At 45.6% G+C, this 15,269-nt stretch overlaps 1 protein-coding gene across 2 annotated transcripts in view; it reads right to left on the bottom strand.

Moving 5' to 3' along the window:
- Positions 1-2,309: 2,309 nt before the first annotated feature.
- The window catches only part of LOC8040056 (death domain-associated protein 6), a 38,995-nt gene continuing 26,035 nt past the window's right edge, over positions 2,310-15,269 (bottom strand). For both annotated transcript variants that reach the window (XM_029985084.4, XM_029985083.2), the window contains 2 exons: positions 10,300-10,483; positions 2,310-5,743 (listed from right to left, as the gene is read on the bottom strand). In XM_029985084.4, the coding sequence (XP_029840944.2) occupies positions 5,520-5,743; positions 10,300-10,483 (408 nt within the window). In that variant the 3' untranslated portion in view covers positions 2,310-5,519. The remainder of the gene's footprint in view (positions 5,744-10,299; positions 10,484-15,269) is intronic.

The following is a 15,269-nucleotide window of genomic DNA, read 5'->3' on the forward strand; positions in this document are numbered from 1 at the left end:
CGTTTCCGGCTTGAGCGGCGTCGGCGTCGCCGTCGGCGTAACCACGCGGTGCATCATGGGAAATGTCCCATAATGCACCGCGCGAGCCCCCCACCGGGGTCACGTGACCTCGTGGGGGGCACGTGACCCCCCCGAGGTCACGTGACCCCGGTGCATCATGGGAAATGTCCCATAATGCACCGCGCGAGCCCCCCACCGGGGTCACGTGACCTCGTGGGGGGCACGCGACCCCCCCCGAGGTCACGTGACTCCCCTGAGGTCACGTGACCCCCGCCGATGTTGCGTGACCCCCCAATGACGTCATCGTCACTGATGACGTCACCGGCATCCACATCGTCATCATCACTGATGACGTCACCGGCATCCACATCGTCACTGATGACGTCACCGGCATCCGCATCGTCATCACTGATGACGTTACCGACATCCGCATCGTCATCATCACTGATGACGTCATCAGTGACGTCACTGATGACGTCACCGGCATCCGCATCGTCATCATCACTGATGACGTCACCGGCATCCACATCGTCATCATCACTGATGACGTTACCGACGTCCGCATCGTCATCATCACTGATGACGTCATCAGTGACGTCACCGACATTCGCATCGTCATAATCACTGGTGAAGTCATCCGTGACGTCACTAATGACGTCATCGGTACCCGCATCGTCACTGATGACGTCATCAGTGACGTCAGTGATGACATCATCGGCATTGGGGGTCACGTGACCCCCAAAGTCACGTGACCCCCCTGGTTAGTTTAACCCCCCCCCAGTGCCCTTCCCTCCTCCTCATCAAGAGCTGCGCTCTAATTCGGCGTTACAAGGAGTTGTAAGCAGCTTTTTTTTTTTTTTTTAATCAGACTCTGTATTATGTGGACGTAGGCAATGAGCTTGGGCGACGTCTACTGACTCACGGCATTTCTTTAGGGGGATGTCATGCAACCAAGGAAGTAGCTAAGGGGGGGGCGGGCGGCATTGGGCCGGGCTTCCCCCCCCCCCCCCCACCTCCCTCTTCGAAATTTTTCATTTTGCTGGGGTCTCCTCTCCCCCTCCCCCTCCCCCTAATACAGCATTTTGCAAACTATGTATGACAGCGACCTACCGGTGTCAGATTTTTAAACTTCCCGCCCATCTCTCTGTGCTGAACCCGGCAGGCTCGAAATCGGCCAGTGCAGTGTATCAGCCACATCTAGTAAACAGGTTGTACAGACGTTCAATACCAAATGCACAATTCAAACTCCACGTCTGTTCACCCTTTCTATGCTCACCACAACTGGAATTCGTAAGACAGCAAACGTCTTCAGACTGTAGTACAGGGTGTCCGAATAAAGTATTTACAGGATTGTTTCATTGCAAAAATAAACTATGCATCACCGAGCGCTCATTCTCTGCTTAAATGTAGCGCTAGTGATCCAAATCAGATGCCAAAGTTTCAGCACTAACCAATATCTTATTCAAAAGTTGTTTTTCTTCAATTTTCGATGGGAAAATGGTGGCCACCAGGGCTCTCGAATACATGGAGCTCTATGGCACCACTTACCGAAAACAGGAAAAAATGGGCCCCATTTTCCCAGCGAAAATTGCAGAAAATCCCTTATCAGTTTTGAGTAAGAGAACAGATAGTGCTGAAACTTTAGCTTCTGGTTTAGACAGCAGGCACTACATTTGGAGAGAGAATGAGCATTCAGCCAAGCATAGTTTGTTTGGGGACAAGCTGTAGAATGGTCGACGACTCGACGACCTACATGTCTGAATCTTCGGCTCAGCTATCGGGCATGTTGTATGGTACAAACCCTTACCTCTGCGAGTCTTGAACAACTTCGTACCATCCAACTGAAGGCAGACAATCGTGCACACCTGCTTGTGAAAGCTCATACTCGCAACATAGTGCACCGCCATCGCATCGTCCAGCGGCACAATTCTGGCATCCACTTACCCCCCTTGATATCCGGAACATATTTTTAATCCAAATACCTAGCTTCAGCGGGTAATTTAATGCCTGGCACAAGTACACTTGAAATGCTAAACTTAGCGATCTTCCAGAACCTTCCAACCCACTCCTTTTCTCCCACCCCACCTACCTCTCCTCCTCACTTCATTCCGGTCACAAGACGTCCCCATTAACAAATCAGCGTCGAGCACCTCACTCCTCCTCTCCCTCCCGCCAACCAATCGGTATCAAGCCTCGCAGCCACACTTTTATCCAGGCTTCATTTTTGGGCATCAGGAAATGCAGGACGCCTAGCCAAAGAAGATTCCACATTGAAGTAGCCAACCCTCCTGTGCCGAAAAGCGAACGGATGGAGTGAGTGAGAGATGTTTTATTGATGCTGGGATGGAACATTTTTCTGGGTATCTCGGGAAGGAGCAACAAATGAAAAATAAACTTATAGGCTTACGCACGGTCGCAGTACAGTGTAAACTCTGTGTCACATGAAGCGGTAGTGTAGCGAGAGCTAAAAGAGCGAGCACCGGGCTTTCAGCATCCCTGCCAAGCGACCAACCCATAAGGGCTTGTGCAGTGCAAGCGTTCTTCAGAGCAACATACTTGTTCCCGTAGCTTTGCTTGCACATGAAAGAAACAAGCTGCAGTTGCAGGAAGCCTGAGGAGAGAAACAATCCATGTGACATCCTGCCATTCCATCCTTCCGACCGCCCAGATCTCTACCTTTTCTGCTTTTTGCGTAGAGAGCGGCAGAGTGTCAGCAACCCCACACTTGAGAATCGTATATCTCAGAAACGCATGACGACGTCCTGATGTACCCTGTGGGTGCTTTAGTTTTAGTTTGATCTTTTCGGCCTAAGAAAGAAAACTATGCGGCGGCCATGTGAAGACAATCGAGGCAATGAAATTGGAGCAATACCACAAAGATGAAAACGAACTACCAATGTCATTTATGCAGCAGACTCCAAAAGCATGGTTTACAATATCATTGGACTTCCTTTCTCGTTCTCTTTAATATGAGGAATGCCCCTTGACATCATACCAGGCAGCAAAGCCTAGACAAGAGTTCCCGCAAAAGGGCGATAATCATCCTAAAACAATTTTTATATAAATAATGTTGCAAAAAGCTAAAAACAAATTGGAGTCCTTTTCTTTTTCAGTAACAAACTGAATTCTATTTCATTACTTTAATTTGTTCCCAAACTAAATTACTGCGAGCCTCACAGTGTGTCAAACCACCGTAATGAAACACCCATACTCAAAATCTCAAAAAGTACACACACAAAAAAAAAAAAAAAAACTAGTGTCTCACAGAGACAAAAGCCTTCATTGCAGCTGAGGTGGGTAATCAGCAAAACAATGAAGAATCTTAGAACTGTGCCCTCACAGTAACAAAGATAAAAAGGAAAAAACAGAAGCAAAAGGTGTAATCACTGAGGCACCAAAACCAGAAGCACACCATATTTCCCGATATATAAGTCACACACCCCTCCTGTAAACGGGTGTCTTCAAAAAACGTTGGTGCATAAGTCTTTATAATTCACACTTGTATATTGGTTTGATAGGCATGGTGAAACTGCACATACAAGTCTGTACACCGTAATATTTTGAGAGATTACCCACCTAAAACCGAGAGCAAGTCAGGTGAAAATAAGGAGTGGGCTAACTTTCGACGTTTAATAAAGAAAAGTCGAAGAAAAGCTTTTTTTTTCTCTTTAGGTCATGTTTTTCTGCCGAAATTGTTATTGTGGCAAGGGACAACGAAGCGAAGATGTCATCATTGATCCGAGCACTATTACTAGCAGTGGGCTATCTTTCAGTGTTTAAAAGAAAATAGCGAATCGAGGCAAAAACAAGGGGCAGGTTATCTTCCATGGGCGGGGCATCTCTCTGGATATTTTGGCATGTGTATTGTGCTTGCTATACATGCACAAGCGGGAGCCAGTTTCAACACCCTCGTCAATTGATCGAACGAGAAATACAACACTCGCGAAAAATCTGCTCGGTTCACCCACTTGCGACGGCTTATGGCCGTGAGCCTCGAGACCTCTTATGACGAAAGACCACTCTGGCGCCATCTATTGCGTAGCCGTGGCAGTTTCCATACATTTCCTATTTCATCATTCTTTCTTTCTTGGCTCAAAAGCTTTTGACAGTGCTATAAACAACCTTTTCTTATTGATACAGTGATGTCTCGTTAATATGGACAACTTCAATCCCCCAAAAGATTGCTCATAATGTGAGTTGTCCATAAGAAGGAGATGAAAATGCAAGTATTTTCCTAGTTCGTCCCCGAAAATGGTGTCCATATAGCGGGGTGTCCATAATAGCCCGATCCATTTAAACGAGACGCAACTGTAGTATGTATATTTGACCTCACAAATACTGCAAAACATTCGCTCTAGTGAAATTCAGTTCCTTATCGCCTCACAGATGGCAGGCCAGTCTGTTCTCTCGTCGTAAGAAATCCCAAAGAGCATGGTCCTAAGAAAATGCAAGTGTGGGAACGGGCCTTTAAGGTTCATCCTTAAAGAAGAATCCATTTAAGTCACAACATATCATAAAACGCACCACCGAAAATTTACAAAAAAATGAAAACTTAACTTATGCACTGGAAAATACGGTACTTTGACTTCTGCATTTATTTTCATGTACCAAGCCACCGACATTACATTTTAAGAAAGTCTTAAAGTGAAAAGATAATAATAATTGTGAAGAAAAAAATTACCGCTAAAGGCAAAGTTTTGCTGCTAAAACAAATATTCTCAAAAATGTTTGTGGCAAAGTTGAACAAAGGCACCTTTCAAATGAATGAATCAATGAATGACAATGAAGGGGCCTTCAGGGAGCTGAATGTCGTAACAGTTGACTACACAAACAATGGATGACTCACAATTCACAAACGCTTCTTCGAGATGCCCAGTTCCAAGGGAACCAGGGACACTGTAAGAACCATTTTCTAGAACACCGGCTACACTCGCACGAAAGCGACAGCCTCCAATCAAGTTGGGCCTCGGCCAACCACACAAACCCAGATCTTGAGTTAAAGTGGTGAGGAAAAAGATTAAAAAATAAAGTTACTTTTCTTCACTCCTGCATTATTACTGCAGACTTAAAGCCAATTTAAAACAAATAAATAAGGTAGAGTACCAACTAATGAAAGAATACTTTTCTTCTTAGATGCCAATTAGAAGAGGAAAATTGTACTTAGTGAAATTTCTGTCACGAAACAGGCCTGGTCAGCAGTCAATAAATTAAATGAAAATTCCCGGTTGTCTCGTCACTCCTCCCTTTTTTTCCACCTGCCCAAATGCTGTACGCGTGTAAACGTAGCCCGTGCACAACGTAAATCTCTCCGCTCCCTATTCATCTAGGAAAAGGGAGCACGTTCCTTCGATTTTATTTTAATAGGATTCCTCGATTTAAAAAAGAAACAAAGACAAAGACTCACAAAATGTTACACCTCGTCATAAACAGTCACCACTTCCACCAAAGTGCACGTTTGTCGTGTCAATCTGCAATGGAAGCTGCCGGTGGGAGCCGCGAAACCCGCGGCACGCTCACCATCACGTCCTGGCCCTCTTTGCCGGAGGCAAGGCTTCGTCGTCCGAGACTATGACGATCACTTCGGCCTCGACCTTGGGCTTGGCTTCCTCGGGGCACGAAGCCACAACGCCCGCACACGGCTGCGTTGGCGGAGGCACGGCTTTGTCGTCGGCTTTTCCAATCAAAGCGTCGGGATCCTCTGCTTTCTCATCCTTTTCTTCGTCTTCTTCGGGCGAGTTCTCATCTGCGGACACCAAGCACACGCGGAAAGACCGTGTTGTCCGCTCGGTCGAGATTGGACTCGGCATTCCCGCAATTCGACTAGGAAGAGACGGTCAATCGAAACGAGTTTATAATTTAGTTTTTGCTCAGGAAGTTTACTTTGTAGTCCACTCTGCATTATGCACAAATTGCGCCATTCTAACCCTAGAGCCCAGCCCCTTCACACTCTTAACCGAACATCACAAAATCTAACTAACAGCATTCAAAATTATAAGCCTATTTTTGGACACACTTTAAAACCCTTAATGTTCGCGAGGCCTTAATTTTCGCAAAATTTGCAAATTGAAAAATTTGCAAAATTTAAGGGCACGCGAAAATTTCAACAAGTTAGAGTTTCAATGCAGGCGTCTTTAATTCGCAAAATTTAGTGGCCGCGATCGTGTCCTCTGTGACCGATTCACGAAAAATAGGGGCAGCAAAAATAAAGGGTTTTACAGTACATCCGCCTTCAATAACTCCTCATTGCCACGCAGAGTCATGCACTGTAATAGTCTCCCTGACAAAACAACCTCACTTTCTGTCCCCGATGCATTCCGAGCTGCTACCTCAGATTTTTTTAACCGCTCCATTGTTTTCATTGCTCACAATATCCTCGCCTAAATAGTGCTTTATATATTTTGTATAATACATGGCTTTTCATTGCTAATGGCGCTGTTTTATAAAGAGTATTAGAATATATAAATTGTGTTGTATTTGTGCTAAAATTGTGTATGACCAAGAAAAAGTTAGGTCCTGCATTTTGTGTGTGTTTTTTTGAGTGGGTAATAAATATTATAGCCTGACTAAATCCCCACCTTGTGCAATGTCCTAAATGGACCTGCAAGATATTTTCAATAAATGAAAAGAAATAAGTAGAGGTGTGCAAATAGGGAAATTTCAACTCGAATGAAATTCTAACCCGAGAGTGCCAAATAGTTGCGAAAACGCTGAATGCCGCTTTGAATACAAATTTTAAACATTTGATTCGCTATGTTCACATAGATGAGAAAAGGAACACTATATCCGTGTATCTGCCTGCAGGGCACGCACACCAAAGATAGGCTAGAACAAGCAAAAATGGTATTAATCACCATACTTAAACGGCGTGTTACGCCACATAGCTACCCATCTCGCTCGACGCCACGGGGAGCAACGGATTAGTGGAAGAGGCCACTTCAATTATTGGTGTTGTTCGTGCTCTTGTAAAAATTTGTCATATTATGAATGTAACGACCGAAAATAGGCTTACAGTGCACAGAGGTGGCTGCATCTGATGCCAGATCCTTCAATTCCAAATGATGTGATGCGTGGTTTAGAAATATTTTTGTAGACGGCATCCAAATGGGGAACATGACTGCTTCGTTCGAGGAACAGAAGGATCAAACTATACTTTCTATCAAAATGGTTCATTAGTGAAGGTTTCCGAGTGCAGGCTTGATCTAGTTCCAACAGAGGCCTGCGAGGACTAATCACTATATGAACAGAGGTGCTGAATAAACCAGGATTTTCGCTAGGAGTACATATAATTTGATGTATCAAATTATAAGTCAGCTGTAGAGACACTTCTCAAAGGCCCTTTATAGGGCCAAACAAAATTGCGTTCGGAGCTTCAAACTATTGCTGGCCCCTCTCGTTGTCTCTTGGAAAATAGGATCATTGGTTTGCAAACTTTTATTTTTACATTGTAGTCACTTTTTTTATCTTTCAGATTTTTTTCTAAGGTTCCCATGTATGTATGAATTACAGCCCATTTTATCTCAATTTATTCAGAAATAACTACTCTAGATATTGATGAAACTTATTGCATAGGATCCCTCATGCAATTCTTTGCAATCCCTGTCAAAACTTCAACCGTGATTTACTTAGCTTCATGTTTTTCGTCTCTATGTTTAGCCTTATGGAGGTTTTCAAAGCATTTTTTTTTATGGATTTCTATAAACTTTCTAGCGTTGAATTCAGAAAAAAGTGTACTGCGGAGCTATGCTTTTTTTGTATGGCTGAATGCACTTGAATGAATTTTATTAGGGATAATGCAATTTCGTTATATTTTATAAATAAGCTACTTGACATAATTAGACTAATTTGAGCAATAATCCTTTTTTTTTAAAGAAGTATAAAAAGTAGGAGTGTGCGAATACTCGAATATAGAAATTCGAATTGAATAGAAAGTTCCCAAATAATTCGATTCGCGAATCGAATTCCTAGTATTTGGTTACACGAATATTCAATACATTCGGCCAAAGACGCGCAGTTGGCGCGGAGCAAACAAAAAAGCCATTTTTTCTCCCGATGTAAGTGCCGTAATGTTAGACAGACCATGCCAGAAACATCTTTTGATCCTTACCATTCCACAAAAATCTTATGCACAGGTTAGAAAAAAGAAAAGTAACGAACGCCACAAACTTTATAGCACGCAGATTTACTCACGATCATGACACAATCTACCCTTGAATCACAAAAGAAACATCCCATTTGCACCGCTTCCCGAAAGGAATTGTTGGGAAGCCGGAATCCCACGCCAAGCTCAATTCTTTTCACGAGTAAAAACCATTGTTTCATATTAAAGCGCTGATGTAAAACACACTTGCTGCACTCGCAGAAATTGGCGACTGCACGATCACAGAAAGAAGACAATGTTAACCACGCCGATGAAACCAGCCGAGTTATCGTCGTCGTTCTTTTGGAACCGCAAATTCTGATTCGTAACGAAACGAACGGAAAAATAGTGTGCCTAGATTTGAGAGGGTTTCAAACAGTTCGATAGCCACGTTTCAATTACGAACTGCGAGAAGGTGACGAAAAGACGAAAGTGTCGATCGGGATCAGGCAGGCAGGGCAGGCATCGTCGCTCTTCTGTTTGCTTGCCTTCTTTCCACGCGACAACACAACACATGCGCACTAACAATCAATCTGCGCTGGAGCAGCCTCCGTGGTTTTAGTTTCGGTTGCTCCCTCTTTTAAATCAAGGCTCTCTAAAACAGGGTAGATAGATGGAAAAATGGATGCATGGCGGCAGTTGGACGGTAACTTGCGCCACCTAACCACATTTTTTTTTTTTTTTCTTAGTTCAGATTATACTGTTTAAGCCTGTTTACTCAGATTTAACACCTATCTGTTTATTTATGTGAAATCAAATCCCGGGTGCCCCTTTTTTCCCTTAAAATGGAGACGAACTATCGCAAAATGCCCCTTTTCGGACATATACAAATATTTTTTAAAAAAGTTGTGGCGTTAGGTTGTGCTTTTAAAGAAAAAAAAGGCACACGTGGTTGTAACTTTGGCTTTTTGTGACGTTTAGGGTAGATAGATTATGTTTGCACCATAAAATTGGATCTTTAGTGCCCAACGTCTTACAGCAACTGCTTTTTTTTTTTTCACCAGAACTTTTTTTAGATTTTGGCTTTTGTTTTGTACAAGATGCATATTCTGCACCAGGTGCATACTCTGCACATATAATAATCTCATTCGCAGCACACTTTGAAAACTTCCTACAAATAAAATCACTATCTGATATTCGATTCGATATTCGGCTTTTTTTTCTTGATTCGATTGGGTATTCGATTCGAAAACTACTATTCAGTATTCGCACACCCCTAATAGAAAGCATAGGTCTGCATGGCAGGTCTTTACCTACAAATCCATATCACTTATATAGAAATATTCTTATTAGAAAGTACCTTAAAGTCCCGTAAGAAATGACCTAATTAGGCTTCATTAATTGCTATGTAACTCATAAAACAATTGTGATGTCTTAAATCCAATGGCATATTTGAAAAGAAAATTGCAAGCTTGCCAGGTACGTTCCCCCGCACTGACAAGAGTTGCGACGTCATTTTCTGACCTTTTTGGAAAAATCAAGAACACGCGTGCATAGCCTTGATAGGCGCTCACGATGCGTGAGCGCGGAGATTCAGAAAATTCCTTCTGTGACATAAACGCCCTGGGAAATGGGGGTTCCAGCGGTACTTTGAATATAGTATTTTCCTGCAGCCTCAGTGCACCAAATTGAAAAATAATCTCGATATTTGTGATCCCGGAGGCCAAATGAAGACAATCCAAATGTTTCTACTCAAATAGTCCGGAACCTCTTCAGTTTCTTTTTAAGGGAGGTGGGAGACGTACATGGAATTTATACAATAATCTAGAGGAAATGGTCGCACGCATTCCGGCCGCTACGGAGCGGAAGGTCCTAGACACAGACGTCGGTGGCTCCAGTGGGTTGTCTCCACGGACCCCTATCGCCGGTGACGCCTTAATACACGCAAAGCAGCAGCAAAACATCACCCGTAAGGTCTGTGCACAATACTTTTCTAGTATGCTTTTGACGAAAACACCCGCATTGTGCAAAAGTAAAGAAAGTTGACGAGCACTCGAGCAAATTCAACTCGTCGCGGCAGAGCGAACATGTCTAACCTATCGGCTGCTTTCTTTACCCGCTTTTCTGTGGCCCTCTTTCTCGTTCGTTCTCTCGGGACCACGGACGTCGGCGTCTAGGATTTACTGCGCTCTGCTCGCGTCTTTACCACCCTGGGCACGTACCTCCACTCAGGTCTTGGAAGTTGACCAGGTCTTCATCCTCCTCCTCCTCTTCTTCTTCTTCGTCCTCGTCTTCGGTGGCCTCGTTCTTGGGGCTGGGTGGCGGCGACTGGTCGCAATCCTCTTCCTGCACCTCCCTTGGCTCCAGCTTCTGCTCCAACTGCCTGTTTACAAACGACTGTACCACCTGCGTCGTCCGAAAGGGCGCACATGCCGTCAGACCTCCGGGCCCGTTCCTTCAAATGTCGCCCGGTTTCAGAAAGTAACTGCGGTCCTTAGGTTTGGGTCACGCGAACGGATGGGAAGACAGACACAACCTCCTCTCTGTAGGGGAGACCCTTCTCTCCCTTTTTCCGCTCCCTGCAGACGACACCGTTTTTGAGCGTGGCTGCACAACACCCCAAGACAACGAGGCTGCAGCGATGAGTTGTTAACGTCCCCGAAGAGGCAAATGGAGGTCACGGATTGGACGCACGACTAAGTCAGTTTGGTGGACACTCGTCTTCAATTGGTGACGCCGCAAGTCTTAGGCAAACACAGAAACAATGCTTCGTCTCTTTCCCCTCTCCTGGTGCGCTCAAAGATGACGTCGTCTGCCAAAGGGGAAAGAGAAATAAGGTAAAACCTTATTGATACCTTTCTTACGGGACCAAGGAAATAAAACATAAGGAACGGGAACGCCATTTGGGGGCGCTAGAGATGAAACATAAAGCAACTGTCACGAAAAAATTTATTTTACACAAACATTCATAGGTGTGAACTCAAATTGGCTCAGACAAAGTTTGGAAACATTCGTAGGTGTAAGGTTAACCTTTTCCTGAACGCGACCATAGGCCATCGATCACCGTCAGAAATTTAATTTAGTGCGGAGAATTATGTCCCACGATCTTGTGGATAGCAGAACTCTAGTTTCGGTTTCAACGTAGGTTTGAGGTTTATTGCAAGCTGGTGGCTTGTCAAAAATAGTCCTGGGAGTGGTGGTTCCACTTGTCTAACATGACTAACTGCTTGCATCAGTCTTTGTAACAAAAATGTCATTATTTTTATAATTCACCTATATTTTGCCATATCTTTTAGACCTGAAGAGCTCTGGGCACACCTTAAATTATGTTATAGGCGTTGTTTTACAGATATTTGTCAGTAAGCATCACTATTGTTTTTGATGCTGTCCTAAGCCTGCATGCACTTTCTAGAGCGCAGCTCTTAGGCGCCCGTTTCCGGCTTGAGCGGCGTCGGCGTAACCGCGCAGTGCATTATGGGTAAATTTTCCCGAAAGAACCCGAGGTCCTCCCATGTCCTCCCGAAGGAACCCGAGGTCCTTCGGGAGGACCTCGGGTTCCTTCGGGAGGACCTTGGAAGGAGCTCGGGTTCCTTCGGGAGGACCTCGGAAGGAGCTCAAGTTCCTTCGGGAGGGCCTCGGGAGGACCTCGGGCTCCTTCGGGAGGACCTCGGGAGGACCTCGGGTTCCTTCGGGAGTACCTAGGGGGGGGGGGGGGTCACGTGACGATGACGTCATCAGTGATGATGACGATGCGGATGCCGATGACGTCATCAGTGACGATGACAATGGCGATGCGGATGCCAATGACTTCATCGGCATCCACATCGTCATCGTCATCATCACTGATGACGTCATCGTCACGTGACCCCCCCAGGACCTCGGGTTCCTTCAGGAGGACCTCAGAAGCACCTCGGGTTTCTTCGGGAGGACCTCGGAAGGACCTCGGGTTCCTTCGGGAGGACCTCGGAAGGACCTCGGGTTCCTTCGGGAGGACCTCGGGAGGACCTCGGGCTCCTTCAGGAGGACCTCGGGAGGACCTCGGGAGGACCTCGGGTTTCTTCAGGAGGACCTAGGGGGGGGGGGCACGTGACCTGGGGGGTCACGTGACGATGACGTCATCAGTGATGATGACGATGCCGATGACGTCATCAGTGACGTCACTGATGACGTCATCGTCACGTGACCCCTCCCCCGAGATCACGTGACCCCCCCTTCCAAGGTCAACTGATCCCCCAGTACCCTACCCTCCTCCTCAAGAGCTGCGCTCAAATTCGGCGTTACAGGGAGTTGTAAACGGCTTTCATTTTTTTTGTTCCTAAAAAGAAGGACACAAATGCTAAATCTGATGTAACTGCAATCAAGGCTATGACAAAACAAATGTAGAACACTAAAAATGCATTCTGCTGCATATGTCAGGCATACTAGCTGTGCTTCACAAATATAAGCACTCCTTTGTTGAAAAGCACACATGTAACGGAGGCTAACTCTCCGATGAACCAAAATTAGACAATGTCAGTTAGGGTACACTAAACCAGAAGTAATACACCATTCGAAGTAGGTCGATGCAGAAAGGGAAAAACACTCTCGAACCACAGCGCTGCGCCAACGCTCCGCTTACCCTTTCCCTCGAAAGCTCGTCTGCTTCACGGATTGGACTGTTAGAAAGCATGTGCGCAGTGTACGGAGGCAAGTTGTTTCGACAATGTTAGGCGCCGCTTTGATATTAAAGCGTGTTTTCGCGCGTGACATGGCCTATGCAAGAAAAGAATACACCGGGCAGCACTGTGCTGTTAATTGGTTGTACAAATAACCAAAACAAATTGTAAAATAAACGCGTGTGCTCCGACCATTTCTTGGGCGGCCGGCGAACTGCGGAGAACCCCGTGCCGTTCCTTCGCCTGCTACGACCGAAAGGTAAGCACACGGCGGCTTAGACATTAAGAAAAGAAAACAGTTGCGTGACTCCTGGTCTACTGATTTAATAGCACACGCCGCGACACAGTTTGAGCACAAATAATCCTCACGCAAGGCGATTACAGAGAGGCACATCAATGTGCCAATGTTGCAACAGTGGATTCCAAATCAGAAAAAAAAAAAAAACAGATCCGTCACACTTGCTATTTGTACTCGGTATTTATATACCGATTCATATTTAAATTTGAGGCTTCTACTATTTTAAACAAAGCAGACGTGGCAGCGCAGGTCTGAGCTGCTAACCGCGCAGTTAGTTCAAATGTTCCCGGCGCCCCCAATTTGCGACAACTCGAGTTTAGTGCAAATTCACATGCCGTTTTCGTGCCAACCTGGCTTCAATCAATCCTCAATTTCACTAGCGATCCTCAATCTCACTAGCGATCCCCAATTTCGCTAGCGATCGAAACGCCGAGTTCGGTTTGGGAGCGACGACTGCCCCAGAACCGCGCTAAAAATTACCCACAAAAAGATGCCAGGAAAGCAGGATGCACTTTTCCCCATGCCTGACATACAAATTAGGGTAGCGCTTTCCTCCATGGACGAAGACGATGAGCCGAGGACGCCAAATACGGTAACCGTGCCGGCAGAAGCAGCTGCGATCTGTGCGACTCGGTGAGCAGGGTAACAGTCCAGTAATGGCGGTCGGTCATTCGGGCGGGTTCAGATTCTCCCAAATGCCCGGATCAGGGTAGGCGGCGCTACATTCGTTAAAATGGCGTCGGCTAGGAAGCCCAGCTTGGAACGGTGCATAGACGCGGGTGGTGGGGCATATTTTGTATATTCAGAACTTTTTTTAATCTGTCGTTTCATTTGACATAGCTGTAGAAGTTTCGCCGCTCATACACCTTCTGCACATAGATCGTATTTTCAAGAAATAAAATTCATCCTTTTTCCCCATATACCCACCTCAGTTTCTATTGAAAGAATGACTAATTGGCCACATTTTGATGTCTCATATTGCTTCATACGCAAGTTAGTTCAGGAAAGACAAGAGTTTGCACGAATTTCTTTAAAATTGCTACTTTTCTTGTGGTCACAAAAGAGTTAAGTAAACATACTGTAAAAGTTTGTAGGTGTGATCTCAAATACGTTCAGAAGAATTTTTGTGAACATTCCTTGATGTGAACTCTAATACGTTCAGAAAAAGCTAGCGATTTCCCCCTGGTTCTTTGGGTGGCTGAAACGCAAGCAAGTGAAAGAGTCCTGTGCTTGTGGAGGGGTGCAATCGTGCCCAACACTCCGGTACACCGAGCCGCAAAAGAGGTTTCGCAGGATGGCATGCTGCAGAACATGCGCAAGAGAGATTGCGGTGTGTTAGATGAGTTTTGACAGAAGCTTCTTTACATGATCCCAGAGGAGTGCCAGGATTTGCAGCGCATCAGTCAGGCAAAATTCTCGCGTCCGGTGCATGAGGGACCAAGATATGCGCAACAACACGAACCAGAAGACAAACGAAAAGAGAACAAAACTCAATGACGCCACCATCTTTGTGTCCTTCATTCAATAAAAAATAAGCTTTGGTTGGACTAAACGTGTCTGAAATAAAAAAAATCCGACAGTGAAGCGGAGTTCGGCTTTCTCGGATCATAAGTTTTTTTGACGAAGAGTGACTCGGAAAGGGGACTCACTGGTCTGGCAACGACACACCCTTTTGTTTGTTTTTGACTAGCAAAACAAAGATGGCACACTGTTTTCTTTTGTCCGTTCCATCCATTCGCTGGTTCATTTTATCGCGCGATTCGTGGTTACACGCCTGAAGAAAGCTGCAGAAACTGTTCCCGGCTCGCGCACTGCAGGTTCCGGTATTCTTCCAGGTTCGTGTCAAGAAGCTTCAGTCAAAACTCGTCCAGCACGCCGTGCACCGTCCCGCACATCAGTCCAGCCTTTCAATCGGCTAGACCGAGACCCAACAAGGGAGAACAAAACCTTTTTGCACTTGTGGTGCGTCGAAGCGCTGCGCATGAGTGCGTGGGGACGAGGACACGGGCAAACGCCCCCTTTGCGTGTCCAAGACTCCGTTGCTTCAACTACGACCCTCCTCGTGCAGAGCTCTCTCATGTTATGCCTTGGGTTAGTAAAGGTAGTGGCCCTTCGCGCTTAGCATCTCACAGTGTTCTGGCACGTAACAACAGCACATAATTATTTTTTTGTATCAATACGATAGCCCCGCGACTGCAGCGCCAAACGTCGCACTTGGACGATGGTGACACAGTGCAGT

The sequence above is a fragment of the Ixodes scapularis genome, unplaced genomic scaffold (genome assembly GCF_016920785.2).
Source record: "Ixodes scapularis isolate PalLabHiFi unplaced genomic scaffold, ASM1692078v2 PGA_scaffold3__209_contigs__length_174095766, whole genome shotgun sequence".
NCBI classification, from domain to species: Eukaryota; Metazoa; Arthropoda; class Arachnida; order Ixodida; family Ixodidae; genus Ixodes; species Ixodes scapularis.